Below are 19650 nucleotides of genomic sequence, written 5' to 3'. Positions count from 1 at the left end.
CAAAAACAATTAAAAGGCTTGGGGGGTGGACTTAATGACTTGTCTCTAATTAGTAAAGTACAGAAAATGGAAAAGAGCAATGTTAGGGCAGAAATCTGACAAACACCCCTCAGCCAGTGACCACGGTTCCCTCAGCCACATGAGTCACAGGGATGGTGGGCACCCTTGACAAGATGACAAGGACACACTCTCTCTGAGGGCTTCCTCTCCAAACCCTCAACCCTAGTCTAGTCATGAGGACAACATGAGACACACCCCAGCTGAGTGCATCCTTAGCCCATGTGCCCACCTCCTCCCAACGGTGCAGCCACGGAAAACAAGAACAGTCTGAGAACCTGTTGCAGCCAACAGCACACTAAGCAGCATGACGGCTGAGTGCAAGGTGGGGTCTGGAGACAGGGCGGGATGTCGGGGAGGAGGTGAGACGCTAAGGGTCCGGAGTGCAGTCCACACAGGACCGGCCCTCAGCTGTGCCCACCCAGTGCGTGCACAGTGCACACCGGGGCCCGTGACGCCCTTTCACCCGCACGCCCCAAATCCAGAACGATGCCAAACATTACATTCATTAAGTAAAGAAGTAATTCTCATCTTGGTGAGACCACAAAGAAAATTTAGGAATCACGGCATGGAAAACACACAGACAGGTGCAGCTTGTGAACATCAGGGCATGAGAGAGATCGTCATTTGTAACAATACTGAATGGCAAGAACCCGAGAGACACCCTGAAACCACCGGGTAAAAGGTAGTGAGGTGGGGGTGGGATGACAGGTCCCCACATATTGATTACGAAGTTGAAGGATCCAGTACCAGGGTTGTCTGAGGTAATATAGGTGATGGGAGGTTGAGCCCATTATTTGGGTATAACTAGACATTGGCATTCTTGCCTCAAAACATTTCTCCTGAAAACAGCCCCACGGAAATGGGCGTATGTAAGTTCTGTGGCATTCTACAAGATACCTGACCCAGAATCCTTGAGCAAGCGAATGTCAGGAAAGAGAGCCAGGTGGGAAACATTCTACACCGTGAGCCAGCAAGCTTTCTCTGTAAAGGGCCAAACTGTTCCCTCACAACCACTCACTGCCACTGAAGACAATGGGTGAATAAACACAGGCCATGTTCCCATAAAACTTTATTGACAAAAGCAGGTGGCTTGCTGGGTCCTAAGTTGCAGAGCCCAGCAGCCAGCTCTCTACACACAGCTCATTTGACTCTCCACCAGCCTGGAGGGTGCCCAGCAGGTTCTACCCCAGCCCAGCCTCCGGCCTCCCGGCTTAAGGACCTGGCCCCACTTGTAGCAGGTAGAAAAGCTCACTCCCTGGAGAAGCCCCTTCCTCGTGCCCCTGGTTCTCTGGCCCCAAGGAAGCCAGCACTTCGTGGGCTACTCCTTAACATATGACTAAGCTTCAGTCATCTGCTGGTCCCCTCAAAATTTCGACCAAGTTCCAGTAATATGTCTGCTCATAGCACCTTCCACACACAAGATTATCTATTCCCAGAGGTCCTGACTCTGGACAGATGACCGACAGCCACTGGTTAGCAAGCCTAGGACCTAGAGCCACAGCCCACCAAGGCCACAGATGAGCTCTCCCAGGAAGAGAACGGATGACTAGCACCTAACGGTGGAGAACCCAGGGACTCAGGAGGCAACCGCAGCAGGAAGGAGCAGGGCAGGCCAGGAGCACACAGCCCTGACCAGCACCATCCTCCTTCTCCCTGTGAAGGCAGTGGCAAGTCTGCCCCCGATGAAGTCATTCCTCTTGTGTCTTTACCTTGTCATTTCATTCCAAAAATGTTTCAATACTCGGCAAAGTTAATAGATGTTCTGCGAAGTCCCACACCCCTCACCAGTGCTGGCCACACCCCAAGCATCAACCCTTCCCATCTAGCTGAGGCCAGGAGCATCTCAAATCACACAGCAGCCACAACACCCTGTGAAACTGACCCCTACAGGCAACTGCTGGTCTCTTTTTTTCGGCCCTTGAAAACTGTATTGATTTTTTTCCCTTTATTGATTTTAGAGACAGGAAGTGAGAGGGAGAGATAGAAACATCGATGAGAGAGAACACTGACTGGCCACCTCCCGCATGCCCCCTACTGGGGATCGGGCCCACAACCTGGGCATGTGCCCTGACCGGGAATCGAACCGGCGACCTCTTGGTGCATGCATGGGTCCACGCTCCACTACTGAGCCACACCAGCTGGACCTGTACCAATTTTGATGCCCATGTTTCTGGCTCCCTGAAATACAAACTTAATCCCAACATCAGTAAACATCAGATGGTGACCAGAGACGGTGTCAGCCTGGCAAATAGAAACTTCCTTCCCCAGGCCATGCCTGAACTCGGTCACTCTGGAGACCGCACAGAAGCTGCAGGGCACTCAGGCTTTGTGTCCCGGAGAGAAGTGCATATGTCCTTGTCGTTACTGAGCAAACACAGTCAAGCCCTCTGCAGAGTCGGAGGGGACAGCCGTAAGCCCAGAGGCGCAGCTGGGGCAGTGGCACTCAGCGGAGGCTGTCCAGGCTCAGGCGCAAAGAGGAGGCCAGCAGACCCACCTTCCTGGTGTGTCCTGGGAGCCCAGACCCAGGTGGTCTGTTGTGGACACTGGGTCAGAGCCCGAGTCCTGCCCAGGGCAACATTCCCAAGTGGGCCCCAAGTGCACTGTGTCCTTCACTCTCCGGTTACAGCCTCTACCAGCCCCCCCCCACCCCCATCTCCACACACAATCTTCCCTCCCCAAGTGAGCCAGCACATTCCTCCCCCACGCCTTCCTCCTCCAGCTCCAATGTGGGATTTCACCACCGTCTCTCCCAGAACGGCTCCCCAGGGAGGAGCAGAGTGACCTTTGCAGCTCAGAGCCAGACATGTTCCCAAGGATCAGCTGGCTGGGCTGGACCCACATCGGCAGCCATCACCCCTTCCCGCCACCAAGCATAGGCGGTATGCCCATCAAAGGACACCGTGAGGGCCACACAGGGATCTGCACCAAGGCGCTGGCAATGGGGGAATACATGGTTTGCCCATGGAGCCTCAAGGCACCTCCAGCAGAGTGACGTCCCCTCTGGTGACCTCATGGTACACCCAACGGGCCGGACCCCAAAGCACCCCACAGCTACTACCCCAGTGGCCACATCCTCTTTGAAGTGGTTAAGTGCTGGCATAAAATGACTTTAGGTTTCACAATCCTAACAGTTAAATAATGACCCCTGGCTGTTGCCCTTTGTCCTCCACACTTTGCAGCAGGATCAATGCTGGGACCTGAAATCCAGCAGCCTGGCAATTGAGGCCAGCAGGGAGCCCATGGGGCTCTGCACTCAGGCCAAGAAAACATGAAAGCTTGAGGCTGGGACCCCACGTTTTCAACAGCAAGTTCCTGGCTGAAACAGAAATGCCTTCTGTGTTAAAAACTGAGGAAACACTGGGAGGACAAGAACCACACACAATCTACCAGCCACAACACCACTGTGTCCGGAAAGGTTTCCCTCCAGCACTGTCTTCTGGAAGGACTGACAATCGTCCCCTCCCCAATGGGGCTTCCAGGGGAGTGAAAGGGTCCTCTGAGGACATCCCACACACCAGAGTGACATCCATGTGCAGCCTCAGGTTAACGCCCACCTGCGTGCAGTTTCCTCTCGCTCCCCAACCAACCAGCACCTCCAACGGGACTCCTGCCATCATCTCCTACAGCACCCCATGGGTTGGGAGGAGGTTCTCATGAGAAATACTGAAGGAATCTGGAGAATTCTGGAGGAAGAAGTCAAGAGGGCTTCAGGCGCCAAAGGAACGCGCCACCTTTTAGCCAGGACCAAGGCACCCGCTCCCACCTCAACTTACTCATCACTCCATTCAGGGCCTCAGTCCCCACTGTCTGGACAAGACCCCGTCTCTGGCACACTTTTAAATCTGACATGCGGTCTAGAAAGCAAAGATTTTCTAGTCAGGTGCTCAGCTACCAAGAGGCACCAATGCAGAGAAATGGCAAACCAAGAGTGGCCATGAAGTCCCGGCAAAGTAGTTAGACACACATGCATGCACGTACAAACACAGAGACACATGCAGAACACAGCCACATGTGAGTACACACAAACACAGACACACACACGGCACACACAGGATGCATGTGCAGGCACATACATGCACACATAGAACATGCACACTTACAACATACATTAACATACTTCTACAGGCACACACTAACACTTGTGCATGCAGATATACACATGCATATACACTCACACACATGCATACGCTCACACACGTGTATGCACTCACACACAAGTACAGAGGCATCACTGGGGACCACACCTCTAAGAGCTTTTCAGGAGAAGAATGTGTTCCCAGACTTTTGTCTAAAGGATGTACTCCCTCGTGGGAAATGAGAGGTCCCTGGGGAACCCCACTCCCCGACAACCCCTCAGTCACATGGCTGCTCACTGCTGCTGGACTGACCCCTCCCACCTCAGAGACCAGCAGCTGGCAATCTGAGTGGGGTAGGCAAGAACCCCCACCAGCCCCCTGGGGCAGCTCCCATTACCAACTCCGGCTCCTGTCTGGCTGTGGTCAAGACCCTTGGTGGGAGGGAACAGGAAACCTAAGAACAACCTGGCGCTTCTCTCCTCTGATTTCGGCTCAACTTGATCCCTCCCCAATGACCATTCTCTGAGCCTCCAAGAACCCAGGCCCAACCCGCAGGCGCCACGAACAGACAGAGCCCAGGAGACGAGAGGTCACGGCCCCCTCTGCGACAGGCTGGCTCCTGGAGAGGGAAACTGAGGCACAGGGAGAGCTCAAGGATGGCCCGGAGTCCCCTAGGGCCTCACAGCACCCTGAGGTGGACGTGCCTGCTCGAGCACAGGGTAACAGACGTGACTCAAGTGCACCCCCACCTCGAAGACAGCACCAGGACACAGCCACAGTGCTCACCAAGGGCACAGCCGGCCTGTGATCACCCAGACAGGCTCGGGGTCAGGGCAGTGTCACACAGTCGAATCGACAGCGGTTCTGGCGCTCAGTGATGAACACAGGCTCCAGGCGCCACTGGCTCTCCTCCCAAGAGCCAGAGACCCCAGGCCTGTGAGTCACAGGACCGGGCAAGTGGAGCCGGGGCTTGAGAAGGACCCAGACACAGGAAGCTAAACTGCCGCCTGGAACGCAGCTCCCACCCCCATTCACACAAAACAAAAACGCACTTCCACTCCTCCCCCGACTGTTTTCTCAGAAAGAAACCGCCCAAGGAAAGAAAAAAGAAGCAAGCCAAGAACCAAGGAGGCCCCGGGCCTTGCTCAGGGCCTGCCCAAGACGGGCCTTGGGGCCCACACAGACGCCCCCTCCCCAGGCAAGACCCCAACACCAATAGTTCACAGGCACCCAGAAATACAGCCCCATAGTCCCCCAAGAGCCACAGAGACCACCTAGACGGAGCCTGCTCACTGGGGCTGCTGGCAGGAAGTTCAAGGACCCACACGGCGCCTGCAGACATGGAGGGGGGAGCTGGGCCCCTCATTCTTGGCTGGTCCTGCTGAAGCTCAGGAGTTATCTACACAAAGCAGCTCTCTGCTCCTAAAAGTGAGTTCCCCTCTTTTTCACAAAAAAAGGTATTAACTCTGTGCTCTGCTCTCTCTGAACAGCACTGCCCCAGCATCCCCCAGCAGCAAGCCCAGGCCCCCTTGGGCCAGTCCTGAGAGGTTGCCCACAGCCAGCCACCTGCCAGGGTCTGGAGAGACCTTTCACCCATCCGTGGTGCCATCCACACCACTGTTACTCGGCCTCAGCCCCACGGGGCCCCGCATGAGGGCTGGCACACCCACAGAGGCCCCTGGTTGACCTCACATGCCCAGAGCTGCTTGCAGACGCCTGCACACACTCTCCAGCACAGCTGTCTCTACAAACGCTACAGGACACCCCCGCAAACAGGCTGAAATGGAAAGCACCTGGCTGAGTGAACGGTAGTTAAAACCTAACACTGGACATCGTACTTTGCCCTCCGGTCTCACATCTGCAGAAAGCAACACTTATAAAATTCATACCCACAGAGGTGCTGACAGCAGACCCGGACAGCTGGCAACACAAAGCCATCAATGAGACACCAGCGGAAGGGCCCCTGGACCTAAGCATCGTCCCATCTGCTGCGTCCCAGCTGTAACAGGGCAGAAACTCCATTTCTTTACCATGACCCTTCCTCCTTTCTGTCCGTCCACTCTCTTCCTTCACCATTAAGCTCTCAGGACAACAGATTCTGGTCAACATCAAACTGTCTTAGGAACAAAGCTTCAGGTCTGCTGACCATGGAATTTCCGTCAAGCTAAAGATAACATCTTGACCTCAGTTGTGTTTCAGCCCCAGGCTCAAGAAAGCCTGAAAGTGGATGACCCTATGGACCACACCCTCACGAAAACAGAGAGAACAGTGGCTGACTGATATCAGGGTCTGACACATGATCAACTACCCCAGCCAATCAGTAGAGCCCAAGACCCTAACTCCCTTAGCACTGTGACTTAGTTATTTGTCCCCTATGTAACCCACCCCCTGGAAGCCATTGAGGAGCCAGGTCTTTGAGCTCTAGCTTACTTGTGACTCTGGGCTTGGCACCATTCCCTTAAAATAAACCTTTACTTTCCTGGCTGCAAACTCCTGTAAGCATATTAAAGAGCTTTGATGAGAGCAGGCAAATGGACCCCTTCAGTCCAGTCAACAGCTGTGCAGCAGCAAGAGGCCATCTACAGTGGCCCCTCCAGCACAGTGGCCCTGGAAGGTGTCCTGGTCCAAGGCCCACCTCCCCCCATGCAGGAGCCCAGGACTGGGGGTCACCTGGTCAGGTCGCAGGACCGTGGCCGCAGGTCTCCCGGTCAGAGGCCCTGACAGGCTCCCCACCATGGCTGGGTCCCCAGCAGGCAGGGAGGCGAGCATAGCCTGCCGTTCACCTGATGGGCCCAACGTGGACAGACGCCTCTGGCCCTCTCCGCGGCGCCAGCAAGGTCTGCGAGCCTGCGCCGCAGCACATGACCAGCCAACCTCTCCCAGCTTCCATGTGGCCTCAGCCCTGACCAGCTCTGAGGCCACAAGGTACCCACCTCACCCTTACAGCACCCTCTTTCCAATGGCCCCACGGATGAGAACTTCAGCCAAAACCCCAGTGGTAAAGAGTAAGCCTGCCACACACCTCTAAGTCGACGCCATGTGGGATCAATTATTTCGAGGAAACATCCTTGAAATTCAGTTGAGCCAGGGCTACAAGGAAGGAACGGGTGGGCCACATGGCTCCTGGTCCCCTCCTGTGTTCCAGGGCAAGGGTGAGAAAAGGGGTGCTCACTCTCCAACAGCACACCAGACACCAAAAATGCACAGGCCGCATTGAGGCACTGGGAACAGCAGCAAACTCCACAGGCTCACCGGCCCCACAGAGCTGCCTGGCACAGAGGTGGGCTGTATGCACAGCACAGTGGTGCCTCCATATCCAAGCCCTGCTGACTACATGGCCTGTTCCTTCCCAGCTAACAGTTATGAGAGCCCTGCCAAGCACATGGGCCCACTCTGCCAGGGGCCCCCAGAACCCATTCTCCTCCAGCCGCCTCTCCTCCTCCCTGTACCATGGCAGTGTAGCCTCATCGGCTCCAGGCTGCCCCTGTGGAATTCCCCTGGGCCAGTCCACCACCCCTGGCTTCAGACACGGACTCGGTGCCCAGGCGCCTCTGTCTAGGGCCAGGGTCACACATAGGACTTAGCATTTTACTCAACCTGGGAGCTGCATTTCTGGAGAGTTGAATTTCAGGGGGCTGGCTGCTCGTCCATGTCACCAGACAGTCTGACTCCAGCTGGTCAGTTGGGCCCAAACATGATATGGGGATAGCCACAGGTTTAAGTGCCCATGTCAGCAAAGGGGGCTGCAAGAACAGAGAACCCCTCTAAAGGGTCAGCTGTGGCCTGCTTACAGCCACAGCCCACCTCATGACCAATGGCAGGTGGGAGGGAGGTTCGCCTGAAGAGAGCAATTCCAACCTACCTTCGTGACTCCTGGTGGCAGGTACCCTTTGCACGGTCACACAGCGCGGGTATCAGAAGCAGAACAGGTCCTAAAGCTTGTGGTCTCTACGTGGACAGGGCCAGGGTTCAAGTCTGAAGACCCACCCCACCTCCTCAACCATCTCTCTGCTGGTGCCACTGTCCCCAGCCCCCAAATTTTGCACAATGTCCCCTTCTGAGAGGCCACCCTGACACCCAGACCCTCGTAGTGCTCAATTTTCCCCACTCCACCACATGCTAGATCCCAGGAGGAGGGTCGAATTCCTTCTGTTCACTGATGCACCAAGGACCACGATGAATCAGCCATGGTGGACACTCCACAACCTTTACAGGACAGACGGCAGCTGCTTTAACCAGTGCCCAGTGGCCCTGGAGCTGCCTGGTCCTTTGGGGCTGCTGTTCACAGCTCCCCCAAGCCCAACCCCACAGTGGCCACCCCCGGGCAGCAATAGCCACCACCACCAGTGTCCACAGCTCAGACGCCCACTCCAGCAAAGAACTGAGATCAGGTCTGGGGAACTTTCCAGAACAAAAGAGTACAGAACTGGACCTAAGAGGCAATGGGCACACTGTTCACAGGGCACACAAGCTGGAAACACATTTCAGACCAGGGTGCAGACGCATCACCAACACCTGCATGGCCCAGGGTGGGGATGTACCCCCAGCCACATGACTGGACCCGGTCCACTGGGGGGCCGCAGGAAAGAACAGATGCCCTCCCACCACATGACCCAATGCCAATGATCAAGCCCCTCTCTATCCACCACTGTGTGTAGTCACACACACACGCACGCACACACGCACGCATGCTCGCATGCAAATATGAGTGCTCACGTGCATACACAGACAAGTACGCATGTACAACATGCCCACATACAAGTGAACACACCGGCTTCACATGATTTCTAAGAAAAGGGCCTGTCACCTAAAGACGGTCTGGTTCCCCAGAGCGCACGAAGGACACATGAACAAAGGCCATGTTCCCAGCACCCGGAGCCACACTCCACTTGGTGAGTCCAGCTACTTTTTGTTCCTTTGTCTTTACAAAGAATTTGGTACAAAAGATATGTTTGGTAACCTATGAAATCCCCTTAAAGAATATCCATGAGCCAAGCTGCCTACAGCAAGTCCCAAGGAGACAGACGGAATGGGATCTGCCCACTGCCACTGTCCTTCCCGAGTCAGTGTGACGCATTCCTTCCTTCCTGAAACCCAGTAACGGATGTTGCTCCGTGTCCTTGCCCAGCAGGACAGAACCTGAAAGCTTTGCCCCCCCCCACTTTTCAACTGTACTGCTCCCTGAACCCCACATACCAATGCCCTGAAGTTGTGTTCTCCCCGTCCTAGTGGCAGAAGCCCCACACATGGCAGAAAACTCGATCAGAACCTGCAGTCATGGCCTCTGAGGTCCCACGGCCCCTGACCTGGCCCAGCCGATGGCCTCATAGAATGCTAGCAGCTACCAACTGCCCACTCCTAATGGCCACCCTGCCTTGTGCCATGACAGGACAAAGGCGATGCCCCTAGGATTGGCTGGATCACTGTGTCAGGGGGCTCAGAGCCCCTTCCAGAGGGGAGGAGGAGACCAACAGACCTGAGACACAGAGAGAAATCACAAAAAGGAATCCGAAAAGCAGAACAGCAACCCAAGGAAGAGGAAGTAGAGTCAGAGCCACGGGATATGCCACGTGAGGAACAACTCTGGCCAGGGGCAGGAGACGCAAGGGGTTGCAGGCCCCATGCACCCTCCAGAGGCTCCATATACCCTCCAAGGGTGGACCCCCACCCCATTAGCCACAAAAGCTAGGGGTGGAACTTCTTTGGGGGCCCAGGCCTGTGGCCATGCCTCACTAGGGGCCTGCATGCCTATCCACTCTGTGGTCCCACACAGGCTGCCCGTGGCCTCCAGGACTCAGCCAACATGGAGGGGAGTCACCAAGAGAGGGGATCAGGCTACCCCAAAGTCAGTTAAAAACCCACCATAATCAGCCCTGGCCGGTATGGCTCAGTTGGTTGGAGTGATGTTCCATACAACAAAGGGTTGCAGGTTCGATTCCCAGTCAGGGCACATACCCAGGTTTCAGGTTCAATCCCAACTGGGAGGCAACCAATCAATGTTTCTCTCTCACGTGGATGTTTCTCTTTCTCTCTCTCCCCCTCTCCGAGCTTCTTTCTCTAAAATCCGTAATAAAAACAACAACAAAAACCCACCCTAATCAGAAGTCAGGAAAAAGCACCCTCCTTCTCACCACCTCCCGTCTATAAAGTATTTCTACCAAGAAACAAAGTATTGAGGAAACGGGATACATAAAAACCTTTCTTTTCCACTTCCAGACCAATCTCCCATCACAATAAAATGCAGAATAACTTTCCCATCACACAGGGGACCAGGGTGTGGTGCCTGTCCTCAGGGAGGGAACCAGCCCCCAGGAAAAATGAGCCCGTCATACCAGAACACCAGGTCCCACCTCTCACTGGAAGGGAATGGGGAAGCAGGGAGAGCACTCAATTGTATCCACAGAAGATAACATTGACCTTGGCCTCTGCTTCTCGTGCCAGGCCTCCCTGTACCCAGTGGATTTTCACTCAGTGGGGGAGCATCTCCTCCAAGGACGCCCAGGCTTCCACAAAGCAGCGCTGGGATGCAGGGCCACTGTCCTCCTGGGTCTAAAGCATCAGGCACAGGCCTGTCAGCTAGAAGTGCTGAGGTCAAGGCAGCAGGGCTAATTCAAGGTCAATGCTCAGCATCCACCACTCACCACGCTGTCACTTGCCTGGGTGTCCCAGGGGTTTCTAATGGCCAGAAAATGGGCTAAGTTTCACACGAACAAGGTTCCCAAAGAGGCCCCAGCCTGGCGCACAGAGCAGGCCCAGGACTCTGCGAGATCCTTCCTGTTTTAGATGTCACAGGCTTAAGAGGCCCTCCCTGCCTCCAGGCCAGACACAGACCAGAGTCTGGGTTCACGAGCCCCTGCACTGTAGTGGAAATAGGCATGGGACCCGAGGGCAAGGGGTGAGGACGGTGCCTCCTACTTCCACGACAGCCCAGGGACTTCCAGGCACAGGGTGTCCCCAGACTCGTTCCATCACCACCAGGAGACCCACCTAGAAAGCCAGGTGCCTCCCTGGGGAGGTTCGAGGGTCACCCAGAGTCAAGAAGGAACTTCAGTAGTGCCAGTGATCCTGTGACATGGTAGGTGTGGTCACTGGCATGGGACTGTGGAGTCGAGACCCTGAACAGCACAGACCCCACACGATGGCCTTTGGAAACAGCTCTAGCCTGGCTGTTCCTGGCTCCTGCAGGACCTTCCCCAACAAGCAGGGCGCATGGTGGCTTCCTCATCATGCTGGTGACACGGTGACCTTCACACGGCATCTCTGAGTGCTGACTGTGGTCTGACAGCTTAAGTTAAAACTCAAATCCCAGCCAGACACCCCATAAGACAACAGCACTGTGACCACGCAGCAGGGACAACCTCCTCTGCCGTTTCTTTCGGAGAAAGCATTAAGTGCACAGAACACAAAACGTCAAAGTCCCAAGTTAGTTGTGCCAGTTCAGCCAAGTGTCATAAGTTCAGCTCAAACCATAAAGGGTCTGTTAAGTGAGCACAAAACCCACCCTTGGCAGTTCTGAGTCTAAGATCACTCAGGTAGATACAATTTCCAGCCCCCAGCAGGAACTAGGGGGGATCAGGGTTCAGAAAGCAAAAGCACTCAGCGACTAGAGGCTCTCCATAAGCTAGGTGAGGTGCTCACCCATCAGCCACAGGCCCAGGGCACCACACAAGAGCTACCGGGAGCAGAAGGGGTAAACTGGAGGAAAATTATCCTCAGCTTCAAAACGAGCCACAAAGTCTGAAGAGAAGGTGAATGTGGTCCCAAGATGGGGCTAGCAGGCTGGGAGCCAGACATCTAGTAGTGTGGCTCAGGGATCCTCTGGGAACTAATCAATGGCGGCTAGTGGCCAGACGAGCTGATCCTTGATGCTCAGAACCAGAACCATGGGGCAGTGGAGAAAGGCTGAGCTTACAGACTCTGCCTTCATGTTCTACCTGGTCTCAAGCCCCTGCACCAGAAAGAGGCCAGGAAACAGCCATGACCAGTCCCACACCAGCAGAGCAAAGCTGGGCAGCTGCCTCACCTTGAGGAAAGGGACATCTGAGGGAGGGGACAGGACCCTAATGACAGATGATGCAACAGCCCATCAGGACATACCTTCCAGCAGGTTCTTAATGGTGCCCCCAGGAGGCCCTGGCCTTTCCTGCCAGGGTAGTGAGCACTCAGGACCTGTGGCCTGACTGACCTCACCCTCTTTCCTTAAGTGCCAGGAGCTGGGATCCTCCTCCCAAGGCGGCAGTGGGGGAGAGGGGGGATGGCACAGGCAGGGAAATCCCCAGCTGTGGGTGCTAGACTGGGTCCTCTCACTCCCCCAATTTCTACAGGGAGCTGAGAGCAGAGATGAAGCTGCTCACTCGGGGGAAATCATCCATCAGCTGCAGGAACCCAGGCCTGGAGCGAGGATGAAGGGGAACAGGCCTGGGGGAGCCCCCACAAGAGAAAGTGAAAGTGTTACAGACCTGGGACTCCAGAACAAAGGGAGCCAGGGGGTCCCTCAGCCTGATCACAGCTAGGGGGGACCTCCCCCGGACCCGCCAGGGACCTGCTATCCCTCCTGCTGATGACCCACAGAGTGGGTGTACACAACTGGGACCTCAGCAGGGTCTAATCTGACTGACTGGCTGGCTGGCTCTTAGCTCGGCCGCGTGGGAGCAAAGGCCTGAGGAAGCAGGAAGGCGCTCCTGCTGGGGAACCACCCCCTGCGGCTACCGCACCCCACCCAGGCCGGGGGTTCTCACGAGAAGTCCCTCCCCCCGTGCCCATAGTTACCCCGGGGCGTCTCCCACCTCCCACACCTCCCCACTGCCCCACCCTGAATGTAAGAAAGAAGGTGCTTCCTGGGCCCCGGTGGAGGTGGGGGTTGGGGGAACGGCCAGGAACGTGCTCCAAAGATGGATCTAGCAGTGGGGAGCAGCAGAGGGGTCCCACAGCCCTAGGAACCCTGGGCACCACAGGGGTCCTTCGCCATGCATCCCGGCGACTAAGCTTTGTGGGGGACTCTGCAGTCTGGAGAAGGGTGAGGGAATCTCAGGAGGAGAAGGAGTGAGAGGAACTTGGGGGGGGCGGGGACTGAGAAAGGGCAGGAGGCAAGGGGGGAAAAGCAGCCCCACACTCTTTCTTTCCTCCGGTTCTTCTCCGGCCCCGGACCGCCCCCAGCCCGGCGCAGCCCGGCTCCGCCTTTGTCCCGCGGACAGGTGCGGCCGCGCTCACCCGGACTAGAGCAGCCGGGCTCGTGGCCCTCGGGGGTGCCCGGCGCCTCGGTTGGCTCGGCTGCCTCATCCTGGTCGCCGTCCGCCCGCGCCTCCACGGGTACCACGGTGAAGTTGGTGGGCATGGTACTCCGGACACTGCGCACTCGAAGACACACAGCGCGCTCCAGCCGCGCTCCGCCTGCTCCTGCCGACGCGCCGCGGGACTTGGGCGCAGGGGCGGGGTCCGCGCGACCCGCCCCCGGCCCGCCCCCCGGCCCTGTCCTCGCCCCGCCCCGCCACGTGACCTCACCTGCGGTCCCCGCGGCCCTTGGAAAAGTTTGCATGGGGCGGGGCGCCTTCTACAGATGCCCCTCCCCCAGCCTGACCAAGTCTGCCCGCGTACCCCAGTTCGCTCTGTGTCACCCTTCCCCAACGGGTGACTCTACTCTCACACTGACTCCCCCCCGCCCGCCGCTGAGCAGGCCCCTGCCTGTACTGTCCCCTCCCCCCTCCAGCAGGCCCCTGCCCGGTGTCCCAAGCATCCCGCGGAGTAGTTCCCAGACACAATCTGGCTTCTTTGCGAAACAGAAGCGCCCCCTCCCCACACCGACTGAGCTGGAATCTGGTCTCCCCTCCCCCTCCTTGCTTGTCTGGAGCTCACCCAGCGCGTAGGAAGGGGTTTCTTGTAGAAACGTGCTATGGTTGGGGGGGGGAGTTGGGGGGGGGCTGCTCCCGGGGCTTGGTCCACAAGGGACTTCAGCTGGTACACAGAAGTTATTAAAGCTCTGCGACAGGACCACAGGCCAATCCTTGCCTGCTCAGGGTAGCCCGCCCCTCCCCTCCCCTACGGGTCACGAAAGGGAAGCTTGCAGCCAGTGCAGGACGGCAAGGCCAGGACGACGGGGCAGGCGCAGCCCCGTTGGCCTTGTATTTTACAGCCTCGGTTCACATTCTTAACCCATGAGGACCCATGGAAACAGGCCAACAACCTGATGTCCATCAAAGGGAACTTAGTCCGAAAAACTATGGCATCTAGGTGCAATGAGTCACCCCGAACAGTTTTACACCCACAGCGGAGAAATGTCGGTAGTATGGGCAAAGGTGGTCGCAATATATCGAAACACAATAATCAGAATGATCTAATCATGTTTGAAACGTGTGTGTTTCTGTGGGCCCAAAAGGCAGTGACCAGGTTCTCTCTGGGCCCTGGGGGCTCTGCTTTTCCCCAGCATTGTATTCTTGTAACAACCAAACAACATAAAACCAAATTCAGGAAAGCCATTTCCAATGAAAGCAAAGGAGAGAAAAAGGTGTGGTGGCCCAGGTTCCCACCCTCTGTCCCAGGCTCCTGGCAGAAGCTGGAGGTCTGACACCTCCCATGCCCAAGGTCCAGAAGGCCCAAGACCACTCTTCATAGGAATTCCACCTGCGCTTAGCCCGGAAGAGCGCAGCCCACCCCGATGTATACTCTGGAGGCCTGGCAACCCCTCCCCCCCAAATAAGCCCATCCTCCCACAAAGAGACGATGCCTACCACCGGCCGCTACTTCCGCCAGAGAGCAGGGGAGGGGAGGGGCAGAAGACAAGGGGAGGGGAAGGGGAGAAAGGGAAGGGTGAGAGGAGGGAGGTCCATTACCTAAAGCTGAAGTTATATTTTTGAGAACAAATGTGTGGTGAGCCTTTCTTGGCAGGGTGGGGATGTAAGGACCACAGGGACAAAAGTCCAGAGGGGAGAGGACATCTGGAGCCTTTGGCTGCCCTGTGGGACCAGGACTCTCCTGGCTGTCAAGGTGGGAAGAATTCTCTTGAAGAGGGATGTCCAGGGCCAGGGTGGTCTCTGAAGACCCCAAGTCTGTCCCACCTGCAGTGGCTCAGAAAGGGGTTGTTGCAGTCAGGGACGGCAGGCGTCCCCTGCCCTGCCTCAGTAGACAGAGGACTCCAAGTGTGGGCCTTTCCACTCTAGGCTCCACCACTATGACTGGGCGTCCATGCCCCTCCTCCTGTTCAGAAGCCCTGCATTGGCCCTGGGGACACATCTCCCTCACAGAAGAGGAGCAGGACCGGGCAGGCTGCCTGACCTGAGGACCTAACTGGTTCTGGGGTTCAGCAAAACAGTGTCCTGGATCCTGAAACACGTCATTGTCACTTGAGAATACACAAACAAAAAGCACAGACTGGCCAGGTGAAAGGGACTATACCCACGGGATTGAGACGGGAGGGGCAGCTGGCAAGGGCACTGTGGAGCTGCCTACAGGTGAATGTCCTCTCACTATTTGACTTTCCTGTCAATTTGAAATTTTTCAAAATAAAGTCATTTCCATAAGTCTAGGAGAAAGCTCCTTGTTTCAAAGTGACAGATGGGTGTACTGAAAACACTAGTGGTCACAACCTCCAATGTCCCTGCTGCCAGCTGGCCTTGCTCTGCTCCTGGGTCCCAGCTCAGGACATCCAGGTGCCTGGTGGCTGGATGTCTCAAGCTGCCCACACTGCCCTTCGCCACCAGGATTGGGGTGCAGAAAGCAGTCTCTTCAAAACGGGAAAGTGGGATCCCTACCAACAGAGCTCTTGGAGACCTTGCTAGGGCTTTTGTTTGTTTGTTTTTTTACTCCTCACTCAAGGATATGTTCTTACAGATTTTAGAGAGAGAGGAAGGGAGAGAAAAACATTGATCAGTTGCCTCCCATACGTGCTCTCTAGGTATATGCCCTGGTCAGGAATCTCAAACCTGCAACTTTTTGGTGTACAGGGGTTTAAAGAGCAGAGAGCCGGCCTTGGGCCACACCCTCTGGGCGGCCCCAGTGGCTGGCTGTGGGTTTCCATCCTCTCCTTTTCTGGGACTTGGGAACTTTGGCAGCACATGCGCAAATTTCCTTGGACGCTGGGGAAGTCCTGCACACCTGGTAACTTCGCTGTGAGAGCTTACAAATTACATGACAAACTGAAGGCTCAAAGGGAGGCTGGTGCAGAGATGGCAACCAGCCATCCTGAGCAGGTTACAAAGTGTGAAATGGCCCAAACACCATTTTGCCCTCTAGCCCTTGTTCTGGTTTCACACTAACTTCTTTTCGAGGAAATCTTGGACAAACATTTGCTGTCGGTTCCAGCTCCGTGCCAGCGTCCAGGCTTTAGAGCTGGAGAGTGGGCCTAGGACTGATGCAGGGTCCCTGGCGCCGGCATAGTCCCTGCTGAGGTACAGGAAACTTGACCAGAGTAGAAGAGAAAGCAGACCAGACCCAGACAAACTCTCAAATTCTTGGCAGCAGCAATGCATCCTGAATGAACTGCGGTAACATCCCAGATATGTTTCAGGACGGTCACTGTGAGCCTAGACGGCTGGCCTTGAGGCCAAATCCAGATATTCTTGGGCATGAAAGGTTTCAGGGGTCATGCCACCAGGAAATCACACTGAGTCCATGAGGGAGGAAAACCCTGGCCCAAGGTCTGGCCAGAAAGGGCTTGGTCAAGTCCATCCCTGTGGTCTTGAAAATGGGGAATACCCAAGAACTGCCCTCATAATAAACTGAGCTAAACCCTGAGGACATAGCCATTTTGGGGGATTTCTTACTAGGAATGGAGGCGGCGGGACAAGCCTTTGGCCTGGCTGACTGGAAAGGCAGAGTTGGTGGGTCTGGCTTAGCCCCTCAGGATCGGCAGAGCAGAGAGAGGGGGACCCAGCACCTGTGCCCACAGATAGACAGCCTCATTTCCCTGGTGGCCCCCAGCCTCAGGGAATCACAAGCATCAATTGTTTTTATTTTTAGAGAGAGGAAGGAGAAAGAGAGGTAAAGAAAGATACCACCTGAAACCAGGGATCCAACCTGAAACTTGAGTACGTGCCCTGACTCGAAACTGAGCCTGCCACCTTCTGGTGTAGGGGATGGCACTCCAACCAACTGAGCCACACCAGTCAGGGCCCCATTGTTTTCGTTTAAAATATGTTTTTTATTGATTTCAGAGAGACGGAGGGAGAGAGAGAGAGAAATATCAATGAGAGACAAACATCAGCATTGGTTGCCTCCTGCACTCCCCCTACTGGGATAGAGACGGAAACTCAGGCATGTGCCCCGGTGGGGAATCAAACCAATGACCTCTTGGCATAGGTTGACGCTCAACCACTGAGCAACACAGGCCAGGCCCCACTGTTTTAATTTAAAAGAAAATGAGTTGCCTGCACATCTGTCAGTGATAAGCACACCAGACAATCTCCTCTGCTGGGATGTTTTGAGAACTGCAGGGAGGGAGGAGGGTGTAGCAGCCTTTTATAATTGGTCCTGAAGGGAGGGTCTACTTCATTTCTGTGAAAGCAAAGTCTGATCTGTGAAAATTCAGACTATGAAATAGAAATCGTTCTTCTTGAGACAATACATGTAGCAGGTTAAAGGCATTTTCAGGAAGCTCTAAGAATATGTTCTCTAGTTGGTACATCATTTTATGTTTCACCAGTAGAGATGAGAGACACCATTGCAATACTCCTGGCAGCATTTTAAAAGCCATAACTGAGAACCTGGGGGCAGGGGCCAGACCCACAAGTGCTACTGCCTTTTCCCCAAACCCCCTCCTGGGAGTTACAGCCAGAGCACAGATGTCCAGGGCCCTCGCCCATCAGCCCGTACTGGGCACAGGTGGGGGAAGTTGCTGTCTCCCCCCACCCTTATTGTACCCTTCTGATCCCCAAAGGGATGTCAGCTCCCAGGAAAGGCTAGGAGCAAGCACACATCACTGCCCTAGCCGCAGTATGACACTCTGTCCATACCTGTCCTGGTTACAGGTACCACACTGTCATCTCACCCAAGGCAAGTGCCCCAGGGCAGGTGGTAAGGACCAGCAGTAACTGTCAGGGCAACAGGGTTGTGTGGCACAAATCTGGCCCATGCTGCCATCTCTGTACCAGCCCCTCTCCCCCAGGCTCTCACCCACACACCCTAGCCCAGGACAGAGATGGCATGAGCAGGGCAGGCCCCTCCCTTTACTGGAAGGCTGTGTTTCAGGGTGCAGGCCAGGCACACACCCATTCCTCTGGATTTCCCCCAGTGTTCCAGGGAATGGGCCAGCCCCAGGCCATCCTGTGCCAGTGGTGGGAACAGAAGCAGCAGCTTTAGGCTCTGGTGCCTCTGACCTCTCTTCAGGCCCAACTGCTCCCCTTTGCTGCTCTATCTCCCTCCAAAATCCAGTCCACACCAGCCTAACAGATACTCATGTCCTTCCCAGCCATTCAGTCCCTCTGGGGCCGTCAGACATGGCTCTCTCTGACTCCACTGCAAGTTTCTGGTGTCAACTTGGACATTTCTGCTGCCAGGGTGCTGGCTGGGTCTCCTGTTTCACCCCTCAGAGTGTCATGGATCCCTCCAGGGGTGAGGTGAACCTAGCACACCTGGCAGGTTCACAGGACATCAGTGAGGCCACCCCCCTGCGCTGGGCCTAGATAAGAGGCAAAGCCATCAGGAAGGCCCCAACCTTGCAGGAGCACAGCATGTAACGGGGCTGCACAGCACAGATTTACACTGCAAATGAGGGCTGCAGAATTCCTCTGTGACCTCAAAGGCATTCTTCATGAACGAGAAAATGACAAAGTGTTGTCCTTAACATCAGATACTTCTGTTCCTCAAAAGGCACCATTAAGCCCTGGCGGTTTGCTCAATGGTTAGAGCGTCGGCCCGAGGACCAATGACTCATGGGTTCGGTTCTGGTCAAGGGCACGTATCTTGGTTGCGGTTGGTTCCTGGCCCTGGTTGGGGTCCTGAGGGAGGCAGTCAGTGAATGCATCTGTCTCACATAGAAGTTTCTCTCTCACTCTCTCTTCCCCCCTCCCTCCCTACTACTCAATTAATGGAAAAATATCCTCAGGTGAGGATTAACAAACAAACAAAGAGAGAGAGAGAGAGAAGAAAAGCAGGCCCCAATGTGCCAAGATAGCTGTCATCCACACACCCAACCCAGGTCTGTACCTGCATTCTATGAAGACTGCCTACAAAGGAAACGTCAAAACCTGGAAAAAAGGGTGAAGATGTGAACAGATGCTCCCCAGAAGAGGACGAGCCAGCAGCCGTGTGTCTACAACCACGAACAGCACAGACAGCAGGAAGCAGAGGGCCCTCTGCACCCTGGGGCAGCCTCCACACACCTGGGTATGCAAAAGATGCAGCCACCTTGAAAACTGTTTGGCGGTCACCTGGGAAATTACACACACATCTTTCATGACCCAGCAGTTCCACTCCCAACAGGACCAAAGACATACATGGTCACAGACAGGCACAAGGAGGGTCACGGCAGCACCTTCATGTCAGCTGGGCTGGGACAGCCCACATGCCCCTCAACATTGCTAAG

The 19650-nt window shown here is 55.5% G+C and overlaps 1 protein-coding gene across 2 annotated transcripts in view; it reads right to left on the bottom strand.

Annotated features, from left to right (window-relative positions):
• SLC12A7 (solute carrier family 12 member 7) overlaps window positions 1-13488 on the bottom strand; it is a 54375-nt gene extending 40887 nt beyond the window's left edge. For both annotated transcript variants that reach the window (XM_036278916.1, XM_036278917.1), the window contains exon 1: window positions 13347-13488. In XM_036278916.1, coding sequence (XP_036134809.1) covers window positions 13347-13470 — 124 coding nt within the window. In that variant the 5' untranslated portion in view covers window positions 13471-13488. The remainder of the gene's footprint in view (window positions 1-13346) is intronic.
• Window positions 13489-19650: the final 6162 nt, after the last annotated feature.

The sequence above is a fragment of the Molossus molossus genome, unplaced genomic scaffold, assembly GCF_014108415.1.
Source record: "Molossus molossus isolate mMolMol1 unplaced genomic scaffold, mMolMol1.p scaffold_m16_p_3, whole genome shotgun sequence".
In the NCBI taxonomy this organism is placed as follows: Eukaryota; Metazoa; Chordata; class Mammalia; order Chiroptera; family Molossidae; genus Molossus; species Molossus molossus.
Note: the sequence above shows the minus strand (reverse complement) of the source record. Positions and strands in the feature narration are given on the sequence as shown.